The sequence below is a fragment of the Xenopus laevis genome, chromosome 4L (assembly GCF_017654675.1).
Source record: "Xenopus laevis strain J_2021 chromosome 4L, Xenopus_laevis_v10.1, whole genome shotgun sequence".
NCBI lineage: Eukaryota > Metazoa > Chordata > Amphibia > Anura > Pipidae > Xenopus > Xenopus laevis.
The window spans coordinates 116585347-116600952 of record NC_054377.1 but is presented as its reverse complement, the minus strand read 5'-3'; the positions used below and the strand labels follow the sequence as shown (position 1 = coordinate 116600952).

Sequence of the window (15606 nt, the reverse complement as noted above, 5' to 3'; positions counted from 1 at the left end):
GATGATAGGCTTCTCGAAAGAAGTGCGTTTTAAGAGATTTCTTGAAAGCAGAAAGGTTGGGAGAAAGTCGGACAGACCGTGGGAGACCGTTCCAGAGGAGGGGTGCAGCCCTTGCAAAGTCTTGATTGCGAGCATGTGAGGAGGTAATGAGAGAAGAGTTGAGTAGCAGGTCAGTAGAGGAGTGTAGTAAGCGTTTGGGTGAGTATATAGAGATGAGTTCAGAGATGTAGGGTGGGGCAGAGTTATGAAGTGCATTGAAAGTCAGTGTCATTAATTTGAATTTGATTCTGAAAGGTAACGGAAGCCAGTGCAGGCATTGACAGAATGGCGAGGCAGAGGAGGAGCGGTTGCTGAGGTGTATGAGCCTTGCAGCAGTGTTCATTATGGACTGGAGAGGTGACAGTCTCTGGAGGGGAAGGCCAATTAAAAGAGAGTTACAGTAATATATTACAGTTACAGCAATATATTTTTGTGAATGCATTTATGGCTGTGTATTTAACGTAGTGTTTTAATTGGCAGAGACTTTGACCATGCCTTTAATAAATGAACAGCTCTACTCTGCTTATGGCTGCATACAGACTGAGATTTGATCTTTGGATGACCATTATCTGTGGCGGTAAAATTATCATATCATATTGCTACACACAGAATTGTGTCAATAGGAATATGGACAAATACACAGTAAAGGATGTTACAGCTATAATAGTATGGATCTAAAAAGTGTCATTCATGGAAACTATGTGCTTATGGCTTTATGAATAGTTTGCATTACTCTGTAATTGTTCATTTTTAAGAGAGTTTGTCAGTGGGTTTATTAAGTGTATTTTGTAAAAGTGAATTTTTATGTGTTTCATGAAGTGGCGATTGTTGGAAAAAGATTGGAGGGAGTAGGAAAAAACCAGGACAGCTGAGCAAGGAGGGGTGATGCCCTTCTTCAGAAATATGATTTAACATTGGCATCAGATGGAGGTTTCCATGCTGTGCAGTGAGCTTTCAGCTGGAGACACTGTGATATCCAATGTGTGTGGGTCAACAGAAGAATTATTGTTGTGATTGTGTGTCTGATCTTTGTGCCTGTTTGAGACACCCTTAGATTCCTCACCCTCGCTGTCACTGTCGATGTCTTCGAAATCGGTGGCAGGTCCTGCCTCCTGTGGAGTGAACTCTGGATGGGTCATGAAGCTATGGATGGCACTGCGGATCTGTGGCTTCTCTAGCCCCTCGTAGAGGGAGCTTCGGAACGCATTCACCACTTTAATCTGAGTCTGTATTCGGTTTAAGCCTCTGAACCACAAAATCTGGCCTCTCCTAAGCTCCATTTTTTGCATGATCAATCTCATTCCGGTCCTCTGCTGAATGTCCTCTTTCAATAGCCCATGGCCAGCCTCCTTCAGGAACTTGAGTCTGCTGGTGGGTACTGTGCAAATTAGCTGTCCCCACAGCAGCTCTCCAACCCCAATGAAGATACACCAGAACCAGTGTGACAAAGTAAGTTGAACCATGGACTGGTCCGATTGCTATGTTGGAGTCAGGAAGGAATTTTTCACCCTGTGAGGCAAATTGATGAGGCTTCTGATGGGGTTTTTTTGCCTTCCTCTGGATCAACTAACGGTTAGGAAGGTTTTATATAGACTTAAAAGGTTGAATTTGATGGGCGTGTGTCTTTTTACAACCTAAAGTATGTTATTATGCTGCCAAATTTTCCATCAATATGGGATCATTTAGATATCTCCCAGTTGCTCAGGCTAGCGGTTGTTTAAATCAGGCTCCTATCCCAGTGGTTAATGTGGAAGGCAAGTGGCAGATAATATCGACATCTGTGTTTTTCTCCAGCACAACAGACTTTTTTTTTCTTTTTTCTTTCCTAGTGAAAGACTCTGTATGGTAAAATTCTAGTGCGATTCACAGACAAACTTGGCACTAACAACCGTAAACTGCATTGGGTGGAAACGTTTGCTTATCCCTATTTACAATCTCTTTAATTGTTTCAGAAAATACTTTCCTTAGGGTTATTATAAATATATATATTTATGTATTTACACCTAAGTACTATGACGAAAACACTTTGCTCTGCTAAATGAAATGAAAATGGTCACATTGGACAATTGTATTGCAGTGCGTATGGCTTCAGAGTGGCAAGAGATGGGCTCAGCTAATGGATTGGTTGATCAGAGCCTGGGACTGTGAATAGACAGTCTGGACCCACAATAGAGCTGAAGCAGCAGAAAAGGTCAAAGTAGGTCAAACAAGTTGAAGACTAGTGTAGGAATGTTCAGCCGGAGGAGATACTGACTGGGGTGAGAGGTTAGAGGAATAACTGGTAGGTCTTTCTCAGCTAAAAATACACTGTATGTCATGGACACACACATTGTGCAGCCTTGATGGAGAATTATTAGGAACACAAAGCCCTAGAACCAGATTGCCAACTGGAGGGCTGCAGTACAAAAACTTCATTCCTAAAGCTCAATAGTGAAAAGTAATGGACAAAATACTGTCCCAGGCTCTTCTCATCCAAAGCCATTTTCCCCACTCCCATGTATAGATTGTGTATATCTGTGATTCAAGCTGCGCAGTACAGTGAGCTCTAAATTTAGTTCTGTACCGTGAATGTGTCCACCCAGGGAGGTGCAAGGGACACCTGAGAGCTAGGAAAACATGGCTCTTTGGAGGAGAAAAGGCAGAGATTGTGGTAACTGAGGGAGACGTACAAACAAGAGCAAACTCTATGTTTACCTGTTGATACATATGCCCCTACTAAGCCTATAAAAATGAACATAAAGCTGGTGAATTGTGTTATTCCACTTTGCCAAATATGTTACAACTTTCTAAACATGCAAGGTGTAGGGAAAAAGTTAAAAATGACCTTTCAGTGTGTGTATTTGAGTGTGCAGCAGTCCTTCTGTGTGTATGTGTGAGTGTGCAAATGTTCCTCTCAGCTGTTCCTAGCAGAATGCACAGTTCTGAGCACCTAACACTGCTCCTTGGGCTGTAATATGAGACGCATCAGGGCAGATCTAAGAGAAGAAAGAAAGAAGCCCCTCGCTCTGCCTTCTTGTCTCTCCCAATTGAGCAGTGGGCTCAGGCAGAAGCAGAGCACACACAGACACAGCAGAGCCTCCCTCCTTAGAATGCAGAGCACAGTCCAGCTCTGGAGCCAGAACACTGAGTCTGCCTGACACCAGCAGAGCACAAGAGTAAGTCACACAGGCAGAGATCATCTCTCATGCTCACCATTCCTGACCTCATTGAGCTCTGCCTATAGATGCAGTTCTGGAGTATTATGGAATTGGCATTTACTGTATTTATTTCTCCTTGATGTGAAATTACAAAAGAGAAGAATATATTGGTGTTGGATTTCTGCTCCCTCTTGGAATTTACAAGATTTCCCTGGGTCTCTCTTTGGCAAAACTGTAATACCAGCTCTCAGGGAATCCTCTGTCATGGAACAGTCTAGGAATATGTTATTTCTCTTTCTATGTGTCCATGTGTGCATGGGATATACAACTCCTGGGAACACCCACAGGCAACCTCTAGCCCAACCAACTGAGCCCCCCACCCAGGGACCCACAGATCCAAGCGACACCATCTTGGAGGATGAGGCTGAAAACCAGGAGAACATTTTATCCCAGGTACATTGACCTACAAGAATTCAGATGCAATAGTGTCAAGATTTCACAATCACTTTAATATATATATCATCATCATTTCTTCAGATACAGTAGCAATTATTTAAAACAAACAAATTGATTTAAAACCAAATAAGAAGACTTTTGTCTGACAAAAACTGGTTTTATTTAATTGCAAGTAGATGCATAAAAGGGATGTGTCATTCAGCCCCTATGGGTTTCGCCTCATGTACTACGAATTGCATCACAAACAACAGGCATAGGGAACTGTGCTTCTAGTTTCTTAGTGTCTGTCTGTCTCAGATATGCATGTAATGTTAATATATTGCACTAGGAGCATTTAGTTGTTCTGGTCCTGTTGTGCAGCAAGTTGCATTAAATACATAACTGCTGAGATGCATCAGGTGAAAAAGTAGCTCATGTAGTTTAAGCTTTCTTATAGTAATGAATCAGAACTTGACTTGTCTCAACTGCCTCTGTAAATGGTTCCATGTTACACTAGAAATAGGGGGATGAAGGAAAACTAGGGAAGAGAATGAATGGCCCGGTATTACTTAGCAGCAGCTCCTATTCCAGCAGAGCAGTGAGTACCACGGAACAGGTGTGCCACCAGCACAAACATTGGGATATCCCCCCATAATTTGTGTATGTCTGATATGGATACTGTTTATGAGCATTTGGGCTTATTTGTGTTTCCTTGCTGGAGGATCCAGTCTTTGATCTCATATGAAAGCCCTTGCTAGATTTGGAGTCCTATGTCGTTCCGCTGAGCAGTTAGAGAAAAATAACGCAACAAGATCTCCTCTGGGGAGACGTGAAGTTTATTTTCTGGCAGTTTCTTCCTGCAGAACGACTTCTGTATGGAAAGCCTGTGGCACACAGCATCCTCAGCACATTAGCAGTACATGAAGGAATGCAGCCGTTAGGAAGCAGATAAGGTCGCACAGAACTTTTAGCTGGAAATACCTGTGATCCCAGATTCATATGTTGGAGGCATAGAAATGAATGAGAATAGTGGCACTTTGGTTCCATTAACTATGGGTTGGGACCTCTGATACGTTTTATGTGTCACTCTGCATCCAATCTCTCCTACTGATGCTGTTAAACTACAACTCTCAGCACATCCAACAGCCTCCAGCTGATCCCAGGAGGTGTATATAATGGGAGTTATATATTAGTTCCATAATATCTGGGGGGCCTAAAAGTTGCCCTTCCACTGTATAGTGCTGTCATCTGCACAATTTAACAAATAGAAAGTGAGAGTAACAACATATCCTCATGTTTCAGTTATATAACTCCACCAAGTTACATACAGGACTGAGTAGCAGGTGCCTGTGCAACTATTGCAATAGATTAAGCGAAAAATGAATGCGGGGGGGAATATTGGTTATTGTTTATGGATTTTGGGAAATGATAAGTGTTTTTTGGCTACGGAGGCTGAGAGATAATTGTTAACATTAATAAACATTATTGCTTTGTCTTTTTCCAAGCAAGGATGATGACGACTCCATGATGGCCACTAGAGGGTACTGTATCATGTTAATCTATGCCTTGGGGGTTTTTGTTTTTTTTCACATAACATCTGGTTATCATGGTACGACCGTGGCAGCTCTTATATTAATCAATTCAAACAGAAAAATAAGTGTCTTTGTTTTGTGCAATATAACCTATGCACATATATTTTAAATACTATTGATGTTTCTTTTTTTCAAACTCAACTACTACATTCGTAGGGAAATGAAGTCAAAATAAATCATTTTGATTATTCAGGCTGAGTGACCAGAGTCCAAAGCTGGCAGATGGAAATCCCAATAGTAACATTAAAAAAGTTTTATGTCCAGAAGAAGCAATAAATGACTGGAAGAGCTTTCTAGATGGTGTGGCAGGAATTGTTAGTGTGATGTGTCTATGCTGAGTATAAACTGATAAACTGGGACCAGGCATAAACTAAACTGTTAGTATCACAACAAGGTAGCCATTAAAACATATATATATATATATTATATATATATATATATATATATATATATATATATATATACTGTAAATGGTGTGTACTGTCTCTTAACACACTGCCTATCGCAATGTTCTTTATCATTTTGGAAAACTCATGGGCTAACTACCATTTCTGGGGTCTGCCATGAAATACAGCAAGTAAAATTCTATCTTTAGGCATAAAAGTTGTAGGCAGAAGAAGGAGAAAGAGCTGCCAGACATTATTAGAAGGCAAGCGACTGCATCTTTCCTCTAGAGGAGACAGTTTGGATGTTTTACGCAGCTGTTGGTATCTGTATGTGATTAATATCCCTCCCTGGAGATGTTACTTTGGGTCCAGAAATGATGTAAAAAGAGAAAACTGATTCTTAGCTATGACGATAACCACTAGAGGTCGCTACTTTGTTAAAAATCATATTACAAAGGTCTGAGAGCATTTACAGACTCAGGGGGGCCCTCGCTGTAGTCCTGGAGGAAGAAAGGTTTCCATATTGATCTATACACATATGCTTTACAATAAATTGGACATTGTAGCAGTGGTTAACTGCTTTACTTGACTGGGCTGGCGGAAAACCTGTAAAAAATCCAGTGGCCCATCAGCCCAGATCCCCAGGCTGGTGGCTGCCGAAGGGGGGCCCTAAAGTTGGTGTGGGGGTGAGTCAGGGGCCCGGAGCGGGTGCATTCTTCCACCTTCTAGACTCTAGTCTAGACTCTGGTCCTTTACACTGGGATACTCCTCTTTTCTTTATAATACTTATCCCTTGGCTTTATATCACCAGGGATCAGAATATAAACTGTCACTCTTATTTTACTTTAATGTGGGCTTTCAGGGTTATCTGGGGGGTTCATCCAAAATTCTACCGCTTACTAATCTTCAGACTAAGACCCCTTAGCCACTGCTCCATGTCCCCCAGGGGGACCAGCCTTATAGGAGACCAATGCTTTAAGGGCTATTCCACACGGGGAGATAGCGACGCGTTTGCGGTCGCGGCGACAAAGCGCCACGACAGTCGCCGCGACCGGCGCAGGCGACAGTTTTGTATGGGCGCCTATGTAAAAACGCCTGTGCTAACCACACGAGGCGATGCGCTTTTCAACAGTCGCCTGAAAATGCCTCGCCAGGCTTTTTCAGGCGACTGTTGAAAAGCGCATCGCCTCGTGTGGTTAGCACAGGCGTTTTTACATAGGCGCCCATACAAAACTGTCGCCTGCGCCGGTCGCGGCGACTGTCGCATCGCTTTGTCGCCGCGACCGCAAACGCGTCGCTATCTCCCCGTGTGGAATAGCCCTTAAAGATAAGAACTGCTAAACTGACTGCTAATCACTGTGGGGCAATTTTCCCAGTGTGCTGTGCCAGAGAATGAGCAAGTTTTTGGGTGCGGAATGCAGCAGACTTTGTGCATCTTCTGCCTTATGCTCTAACTTGGCAGCCACTTTGCATAGAATATTCAGCAATGCCAAGTCTGCAAAACCCTACCCCATCAAGGGTCTTGTTTTTTCCAGTGACAGGGGAGATCCTAGACCCTCAGCTTGCGGTCCACAAAGGGAAGAGAAGAGGGTCCAGGAGAGAGCTCTCTGTGCTAGAACAGCCGAATTTCCGGATTGAAGAACGGAAAGTCGGCTCTTAAAGTTACGAGGAGCAGCATTTCTGTTGCCCCTAATAACTAGTGGGGTGCGGAGTCCCAGTCCAGTGAAGCTGGTAAAGTACTATAGGCAATTTAGTAGATACAAATTTAAGCTGGCCATAGACACAAAGTTCGGATAATACGAATCGAGGATTTGTACGATTTTCGGACCGTTTGTGGAGAGTCCCGTCATTTTTCGTTCGGCGGAGAACGGTCGTTCAGTCGTTTGGACAGGTTAAAAGATTTCTGTCGGCTGCCGTTAATATCTCCGCATGTATTGCCGATCGTATGATTTTCAGTGGGAGACTGTCGGACTTTTGTCGGACATAAACTTTCGTACGATTGCTGTCAGCATGGGTGTGTCGCCAAGGAGGCAAGCTGAGATGATCGCCTCAGGCGGCAACGCCGGAGGGGTTTCCAGGCACGGCAAAAAGACACTCCTGGTACCTTTAAGAGCCGAATTTCCGTTTTTTAAACCAGAAATTCGTCTTTTTCAATGCAAAAGAGAGCAATTGCACTCTCTCGCATTAGTGTTCCTGCCTCCCCTCCCAACAGGTAAGACGGCGAGGGGGGGCGGCATTGCAGGAGCCGCCTCAGGCAGCCCTTAGGCAAGATTCGGCGCTGGCTGTCAGGGGTAGAACATTGGCTGATCGGTTACTACTTTATTTGATCTGAATGGTTAGTGGCAGGTCGGGAGATGGGGAAGTCCGATCGTTCGAGGATTCGAACGATCGGATCTTGGCATCTATGGCCAGCTTTAGGCACTTAGGCACCTTTAATAAATGACCCCTAGTATCCATAGAGCAGCACAAGCGATTGTATGATAACATTACTACTGATGTGGAAGACGTACTGCAGGCTTCTGAAGATTTGTCTAATAGTTGTTATTGCAGAGAACCTACAATACAGTGGAAATTAGAGTAATCACTGGTCCTGTAGATTAGCCATCACACCATGTCCCGGTTGCTTAGTATCAAAACAAAGCAGCAGAGACACAAAGCTCTGTCCAAGCTCACAATGATAATCTTGGCAATTTTCTAGCCAGCACACAACTCAGGATTTTTAGAATAATCTTTCTTGCGTGTTAGAAAACACTCACCAATACAGATGGCCAGATCCTGTTTTAAGGTCTTTTTATTAGGGCCACATTAATAAATACGCAAAAGGGAGCACTAGAACAAGGGGGGACTTCCCATGCAAGGTGATTCTTTTCAAAATGATTTGTATAACAGTCCTTGAGCACAGTCCATCCTTGCAGGAGCACAGGCACAACATGGCACATAAAAGAAACAGGGAGCCCTGATTAAATCAAGACCACTGCCTTATTCTCCTTGAGATAACACTACATTAAAGCCAGGTAGATCAGGCTTCCTTAGGGCTATGGCACATGCATCATTTGGAGCAATGACAATTGTCTTGGGTCTTCTCAAACCAGAAATGACCTCTGCAAAAATGCAGCATGTGTTGCAGCCTATACTGGATTAAGAGCAGTTACAAATTCTATTTTTTGTAATCCTCTACAGGCATCAGTGTGGTGCACCAAGGTGCATATCTAAATGGGACAAACTAAATGGCCAGGTATAGTTTTTTTAACTTTGTGCGGTATTTGCTCAAATGGCAGACTGGGTCATAATATCTCAAAGTAAAAGACAGCAGAATCCGGGGTTATTGTTTTATTCACAATTGAGGTTTTCAAGAGAGAAGTAATGTGTAACAGTGCAAAACAAATTAACAGCAGCTCACAGTACTGGTTCACCTTTAGATTAACTTTTAGTATGTTATAGAATGGCCAAGTTTAAGCAACATTTCAATTGGTCTTCATTAATGATTTATTTATTTTAACCTTGTTTCCTCCAGCTTTCAAATGGGGGTCACTGACCCTATCTAAAAAAACATATTCTCTGTAAGGCGACACATTGAATGTTATTGATACTCTTTCTATTCAGGAACTCTCCTATTCATATTCCAGGGTGATTTGGACCCTAGCTGAATAAAAATCTAGATGTCACAAGTACCCCCAAAATCAAGGGGCCACAAATCTCATTAATAACAGGAATTCCACTGGAGGAAATTGCCCCAAGATGAGAAGTGCACATCATGACGAGAGCACGCCAGAGAAATATTAGATTACCGGATCCTAAATGAAAAACTGAAAAGTCATACTAGGAGTTTCTTGTAAAAACACAAGCTCTGCATTAACTGAAACCAAATGTATTAATTTCCATTTCAGGCCTTTAACACGACGCGAAAAGGGAAATATATAAATGTCTTCTGTTGTCATAATCAAATGATTACTGTAATAGAAATCGCTCCACCAAAATAACATAAAAGTCCTTTGAGAATCAACAGCATGTCACTGATTGAATTATTTCCATATGTGTCTTTGATAGCTGCCCTTTAATAGAGCTCCAGCACACTGGCTCCTATATTGGCTGGTAGGGGATTCTAGGATCTTTAGCACTGCACTAAGTGGTGAGCAACAGGTTTGTTTTCTTTCTTTTTTTTAAATAAACACTTTGGTTTCTGTAAATAGAACTAATCAGTACTGTGGGAAATGTTTAGCAGCAATGCTCTATGCTGTGTTACTGTGCTGTGTTTTTCCCTTAGGTATGGGCACACAGGCTGTTGTCAGTGGCTGTTGTCAGCCTGCGTATTTTTGCAGGCAGAGAGAAGCAGATCCTGCTCCATTAATATGAATCCTGTCAGCCTGTGTGCGGTCACACACAGTGGAGCTGAAGCTGAAGCTGGGGTCAGTATTTGGCTAATCAAATTCAAATCAATGGAGCAACAGCCACTGACATTAGCCTGTCTGCCTGTAGCCTTATACAGGTATGGGACCTGTTATCCAGAATGATTGGGACCTGGTAAAACATCTTTCTGTAATTTGCACCACTATACTTAAAGTCACCTAAAAACCATTTAAAAATTAAATAACCCCAATGTGATTGTTTTGCCTCCAATAAGGATTAATTATATCCTAGTGTGAATCAAGTACAAGGTATTGTTTTATTATTACAGAGAAAAAGGAAATCATTTTTAAAAATTTGAATTATTTAATTAAAATGGTGTCTATGGGACTTTTCCTTCCCGTAATTCGAAGCTTTCTGGATACCTGTACTAACTTGTTCATGTACCTGAAGTGACAGTATAACAATAGGGGGCACATTTACTAAGCTCGAGTGAAGGATTCGAATGAAAAAAACTTCGGATTTCAAAGTATTTTTTGGGGTACTTCGACCATCGAATAGACTACTACGACCTTCGACTTCGATTCAAACAATTCGAAGTAAAAATCGTTCGACTATTCAACCATTCGATAGTCGAAGTACTGTCTCTTTAAAAAAACTTCGCTCGATCATAGGATTTGCGCTAAAATCCTTCGAATTCGAAGGATTTTACTTTTTATTCGACCCTTAGTAAATGTGCCCCTAGGTGTCAGCAGACCCAGCAGCTGTTGGGGGAGACAAGAATTGTTGGGGCCTAATGTGGATCTTTGTATACATTGGTCTGGAACAGTCCAGATTTATAAGGGATCTGCCAATTCATGTAAAAATCTGCTACAATAAAGCAAATATATTGATTATTTAGGAAAGATCCATGTATATATATGTATATATATATATATATACAGTATATATATATATATTTCTGTCTCAATCCTTCTTTCTCTAGGCCTAGATATTTCTTACACTTTCCACATGTGGTGACAGCCTTTTTAAATCAGAAGGTACAGTATTTATATGTCACTTCCGAGCAGGGCCGTATTTGTGGAAAGGCCACATAAGCCCGGGCTTAGGGTGGTAGAATTTTAGGGGTGACATGCCACCCAGCCGCATTGCAATGGATTCAAATGAACTGGGGACATGCAGTAAAATTGTAGCTCTTTGAATCTCCCGCAGGCCAATCCACATGCTCTGGACCCAATGAGATTAGACTTGTGCGTGTGTGCAAATGTAAAGGGAGGAGACAAGAAGGAGAAAGGGGAAAAGAGGGGTGATGAGTGGTCCCAGCCTAGGGAAGTCCAATGTATAAATCCAGCGCTGCTTTTGAGAGATAATAATACCCCAAGAGTTTCTATATATTACAAGTTATTATGTAAAGGGGTGGGGACAGGGGCAGATGAGAGGTTTAACAGGGTGGGCAGTAAGGTGGTAACCAGATTTACTGGCAGTTACATTGTTGTCTGGGAGTAGGATCCTGTTACTGAAGTATCGAGACAGGGCAATATGCTACAATATTTGTAATAAAATATTCGTTACTTCACTGCCCAGCTTTTATTTAATCTGCTCTTTTCCATGCCTCTGAGAAAGATGAAAGTATCCCAGCCATGCTTACATTTAGGTTACATAGAGAAAGCCTTCTAGGGTTTGGCAATCCCTTTTTATTCCCGACAGAGTCTGCTGACAATTATGAAAAGAGACGGAAAGAGAAAAAAAGCAAAGTCTATCCAAAACTCTGCCAGACATGATCATACCCCAGCAATGAAACAAATCACATACTGTATCTGGGATGTCCTATGGATTTGTTTTTGTTGGAAAAGAGAGAAATAACTGATCATTAAAAGGAAGCAGGAAAATGTATAGCACTTTAATATTTATACAGAATATATATATATATATATATGCACGCTTCGAAAAATGAATTGGTGATTTAGTGTTGCAGTGTTGCAGGATTTCCCATCAATTGTACCCTAAAGAGAACCACTAAACACTATGAATCCCTTTGGTCCTGGTTGCCATTATTCAGTCATTTTAATACTAATGTATGACTAGCTGAACCATCATACTTCAGCTCTTCTTATGAACCTGGATTCTGATCAGCACCATCTCCTTTGAACTACAGTATATACACTATATAGGGGTCATCTAGTGTTCCCCAGGCAGGAATGGCTGTACTGTGCACTTCACACCAGATAAAAAAATCCCATCACGAGGTGCATAGCACATGACAGGTGCAGCGTCGAGTCTGTACCTCTCCCCTCTGCATAAGACCCCATAACTCATGCCCAATGAACACACACACACACCACTGGTTTGGAGAGAGATGGCCGCAGTTGTTTATTTAACAAATAATACCATAATTAACATGTATAACATATTTAACTTAACAAGCAGTTTGTATAACAAACCATTTTACCCAACCTTTATATTATTCCCCCTTTTTGGGAGAAAAAAGGGGGAGGGGGTGGGGGTGCTGACCTCACTGGTAAGATTGGTTCCTCCTCCATTTTCCCGTGCCCTAAACCAGGCTACATCCCATGAGGACCCAGGCCTACCAGGCTACATCCAATCACTGTGAAATACCCCCATTTTAACTCCCCCTGGGGGTCCTTGTAAAGGTACCCTCCGCCAACTGCGACTGCAATCACACCCAGCTACAGGGAGGGGGGGCGGGATGCTGCGTCCTGCTGGTTCCACGTCCCGGCGCCGACTGGTAAGTGTCCTGTGGCTCAGCCTCTTCTGCCGCTCCCGGGGAAAACTGATCAGCCAATCCCTCTCCTAAGCCCCGTCATGCCCTGCTTCCCTATATGGATCATTGGGCCCCAGAATCACAGAGAGTGCAGTCCAGCCCTGTCCTTACCAACTGCCATAGGAGCAAAGAGGCTGAGTGCCATAAGCCATTCAATTTTTCTGAAGAATTAGGGATGGTTAGGATACAAGGACTCATATCTGTCGCTGGGGAAATTAAAGGAAACTATTTTAATGAAGGTTATGAAGGGATATAAACACAACTGGAATGATTGAACTTTCAAGTTTTTTTTAAAGGGGTTGTTCACCTTTAAGAATGCTATAGAACAGCCAAGTAACTTTTCGATTGGTCTTCACTATTTTGTTTTTTCATAGTTTTTGAATTATTTGCCTTCTTCTTCTGACGCTTTCCAGCTTTCAGATGAGGGTCACTGACCCCAAAATCAAATGCTCTCTAAGGCTACGGAGCTATGGTTTTGCTACTTTTTATTACTCTATCTTTCTATTCAAGACATCTCCTTTTCATATTCCAGTCTCTGATTCAAATCAGTGCATGGCTGCTAGGGTAATTTATATAATGATATAATAATATTTAATAATATATATATATATATATATATATATATATATATATATATATATATATATATATATATATATATATATTATGTAATGCAAATGTATTGTGTTAAACACAAACAAAATATATAACTAAATAGTCATACTAAATGGGACTCAAACCTAGTAGCTCAGCAAAGCACTTTTTGGATTGCTAGGGAGACTTGATTCATTTAAACTTCTCCACGCAATATACACAAAGTCTAGGGCCATAATGGATGATTGTAGCAAAGTCTACTAGGCTTTAGCTATTCCACTTCGCAGTCCTGTGGCCCCAAGCCATACATATACACATACACAACATTTTAAAGAATGAATAGGAGGAATACTGGTATGTGCCCAGAGCAGGGCATCTAGTATTGTTGGCACCATAAGTGAAAATTTATTGTTGCCTTGTGCTGTTCCCTGTACCACTGAGTTTATAAACTAAAACAAACCGATGGGGTTTATAAAATTGTATTTGTTTATGGTAGTGATAATTGGTTTATTATTTCTGGTGATTTTCACTTTAATTGGGTCTTCCTTTGCAGTACAGTTGATGTTACTTCAGAAATGAATGAACATTTGCATGTTCTTTTCATTTTTATCCCCTGATCGGATCTGGGTTTTTTTTGTCATATATGGCATTTTGCGTAGTCAAAGTAACTGCCATTCACCAGTCTACAGGTATTAAATGCCATATTGGAAAGCAATTCTCCATATTCATGATTTAAATATAAAGCAATAGAACATTCTCTGTTGTTAAATATGGAGTTAAGACGCTTGCCTCACAACTGTCCTGTACTGTATCAGCTAGCTCATGTCAGATACTGTAAAAGTAAAAGCATATGTTTTAACAGTAGCTGTGGCGGGAGCCATGATGCATTTGGCTGCCAGAATATTGCCACTGGATTTGTCATTCTCCTTCAGTTTTAGCAAATCCAACATGTGCTTTAAATGTGTTTTCCCTCAATCATGGACATATCTGTTGACGAGCTTGGCTAATGCACAGCCATACATTACTTCAGCTTCAAACACCAATAGAAGATTTATATAGGGAATAATACACACCCTGTAAAATATAAGGATAGAAGAATGAGGAGTGACAATGAACTGGAGAAGTCTGTTGAGTGGATTGGAAGATTCCATTCATCACTTTGTTGCAGGAATAGGCTAGCTTGTTTTTGAAGCAGGTTATAACATTGACTCTGTGTTATATCATGGCATTGGTCAGTTCCACTTTCTTGATTTTTAAGATAAAAACTAACAATAATAGCCAACACTAGATCTATACCATCTCTTATCATGGTAAGACCCTTGTTCACAGTAGCTCTTTTTGCAAACTGAGGTTCACTGTAGCCACTGTGATCATAGTTCTAATACATATGTACTATGGTAATCAGCTTGGAGGCTGCAACTCTGGGGTTTTCTCCTGTTTGGTTGTGTCTCCTGATCTGCGACTGTTCTGTCATTGGTTGAAATAATAGCATTTTTTCTGTTGGGCTAAAACTGCTGGGGTCTCGCTGTTGTTGATGGAAGATGTTTGTAGATATCGATAAAAAGGTATTAAACATGAATATTCTATATTGTGTAATATAATATTCAGGGGGTACAAGCAGAACTATGTACAGACAGTGTTGGACTGGGATGCCAGGGGCCCACCTGAAAATCTTAGACCATGGGTCCCACTTTCCAAACTATTATTCTCCTCTCCTCACTCAATCTCTTTATTGTCCTAGTCTTTTATATCTACTTACTGTAATTTATTCTTCCATTATTAAGCCTAAGGGAATGTCCGTAAAATAGGTCAAATGGTTAGAAGCAAAAGGTCCACTGACACCTGGGCCCATCGGGAGTTTTCCTGGTATCCCGGTGGGCCAGTCCGACCCTGTGGACAGAATATAATGTAATGGAGCTCCTTTGTGTTTCCATGGCATGATTCTTTAGTGAACCTTTTAATCGGTTAATCCTCATATGCTCAGGCAATTTCTGAAGTCAGCTGGAAATGTCTCCTCCCTTATAGCCACAGCTATTAATCTATATATAGATAATCACTAGGTTTGCAGCCTGCACTGCGCTCCTCTAACTCTGGAAAGTGTGTTTCCCTTTTCTTGGCTGGATAACATCAGCGTAATGAAGACCAGTTGAAGTGAGAAGCCACGTCAGTTATATGTTGCAGATGTGTGCAAAACGCAAGGCTGAAATGTGTATACACAGTACAGGAGACTGGAGGCAACGCTAGATCTGCCAGTGGTTCTGAGAGTGATTGGAAAATTTGTAGGAAACAGATAATTT

At 41.5% G+C, this 15606-nt stretch overlaps 2 protein-coding genes across 3 annotated transcripts in view; one reads left to right on the top strand and one right to left on the bottom strand.

The window, feature by feature from the left end:
• Nucleotides 1-951: 951 nt before the first annotated feature.
• LOC108713670 (plasma membrane calcium-transporting ATPase 1) lies at nucleotides 952-1487 on the bottom strand. Its single transcript, XM_018257186.2, has one exon. The coding sequence runs from the start codon at nucleotides 1338-1340 to the stop codon at nucleotides 960-962; it is 381 nt and encodes a 126-aa protein (XP_018112675.1). The 5' UTR covers nucleotides 1341-1487; the 3' UTR covers nucleotides 952-959.
• A 1532-nt stretch (nucleotides 1488-3019) lies between these two features.
• olfml2b.L (olfactomedin like 2B L homeolog) overlaps nucleotides 3020-15606 on the top strand; it is a 52493-nt gene continuing 39906 nt past the window's right edge. For both annotated transcript variants that reach the window (XM_018258792.2, XM_018258791.2), the window contains exon 1: nucleotides 3020-3629. In XM_018258792.2, the coding sequence (XP_018114281.1) occupies nucleotides 3441-3629 (189 nt within the window). In that variant the 5' untranslated portion in view covers nucleotides 3020-3440. The remainder of the gene's footprint in view (nucleotides 3630-15606) is intronic.

Bases quoted from the DNA above. Each gene is read 5' to 3' on its own strand.
- LOC108713670 (XM_018257186.2), bottom strand. From the start codon at position 1,340: ATGAGATTGATCATGCAAAAAATGGAGCTTAGGAGAGGCCAGATTTTG.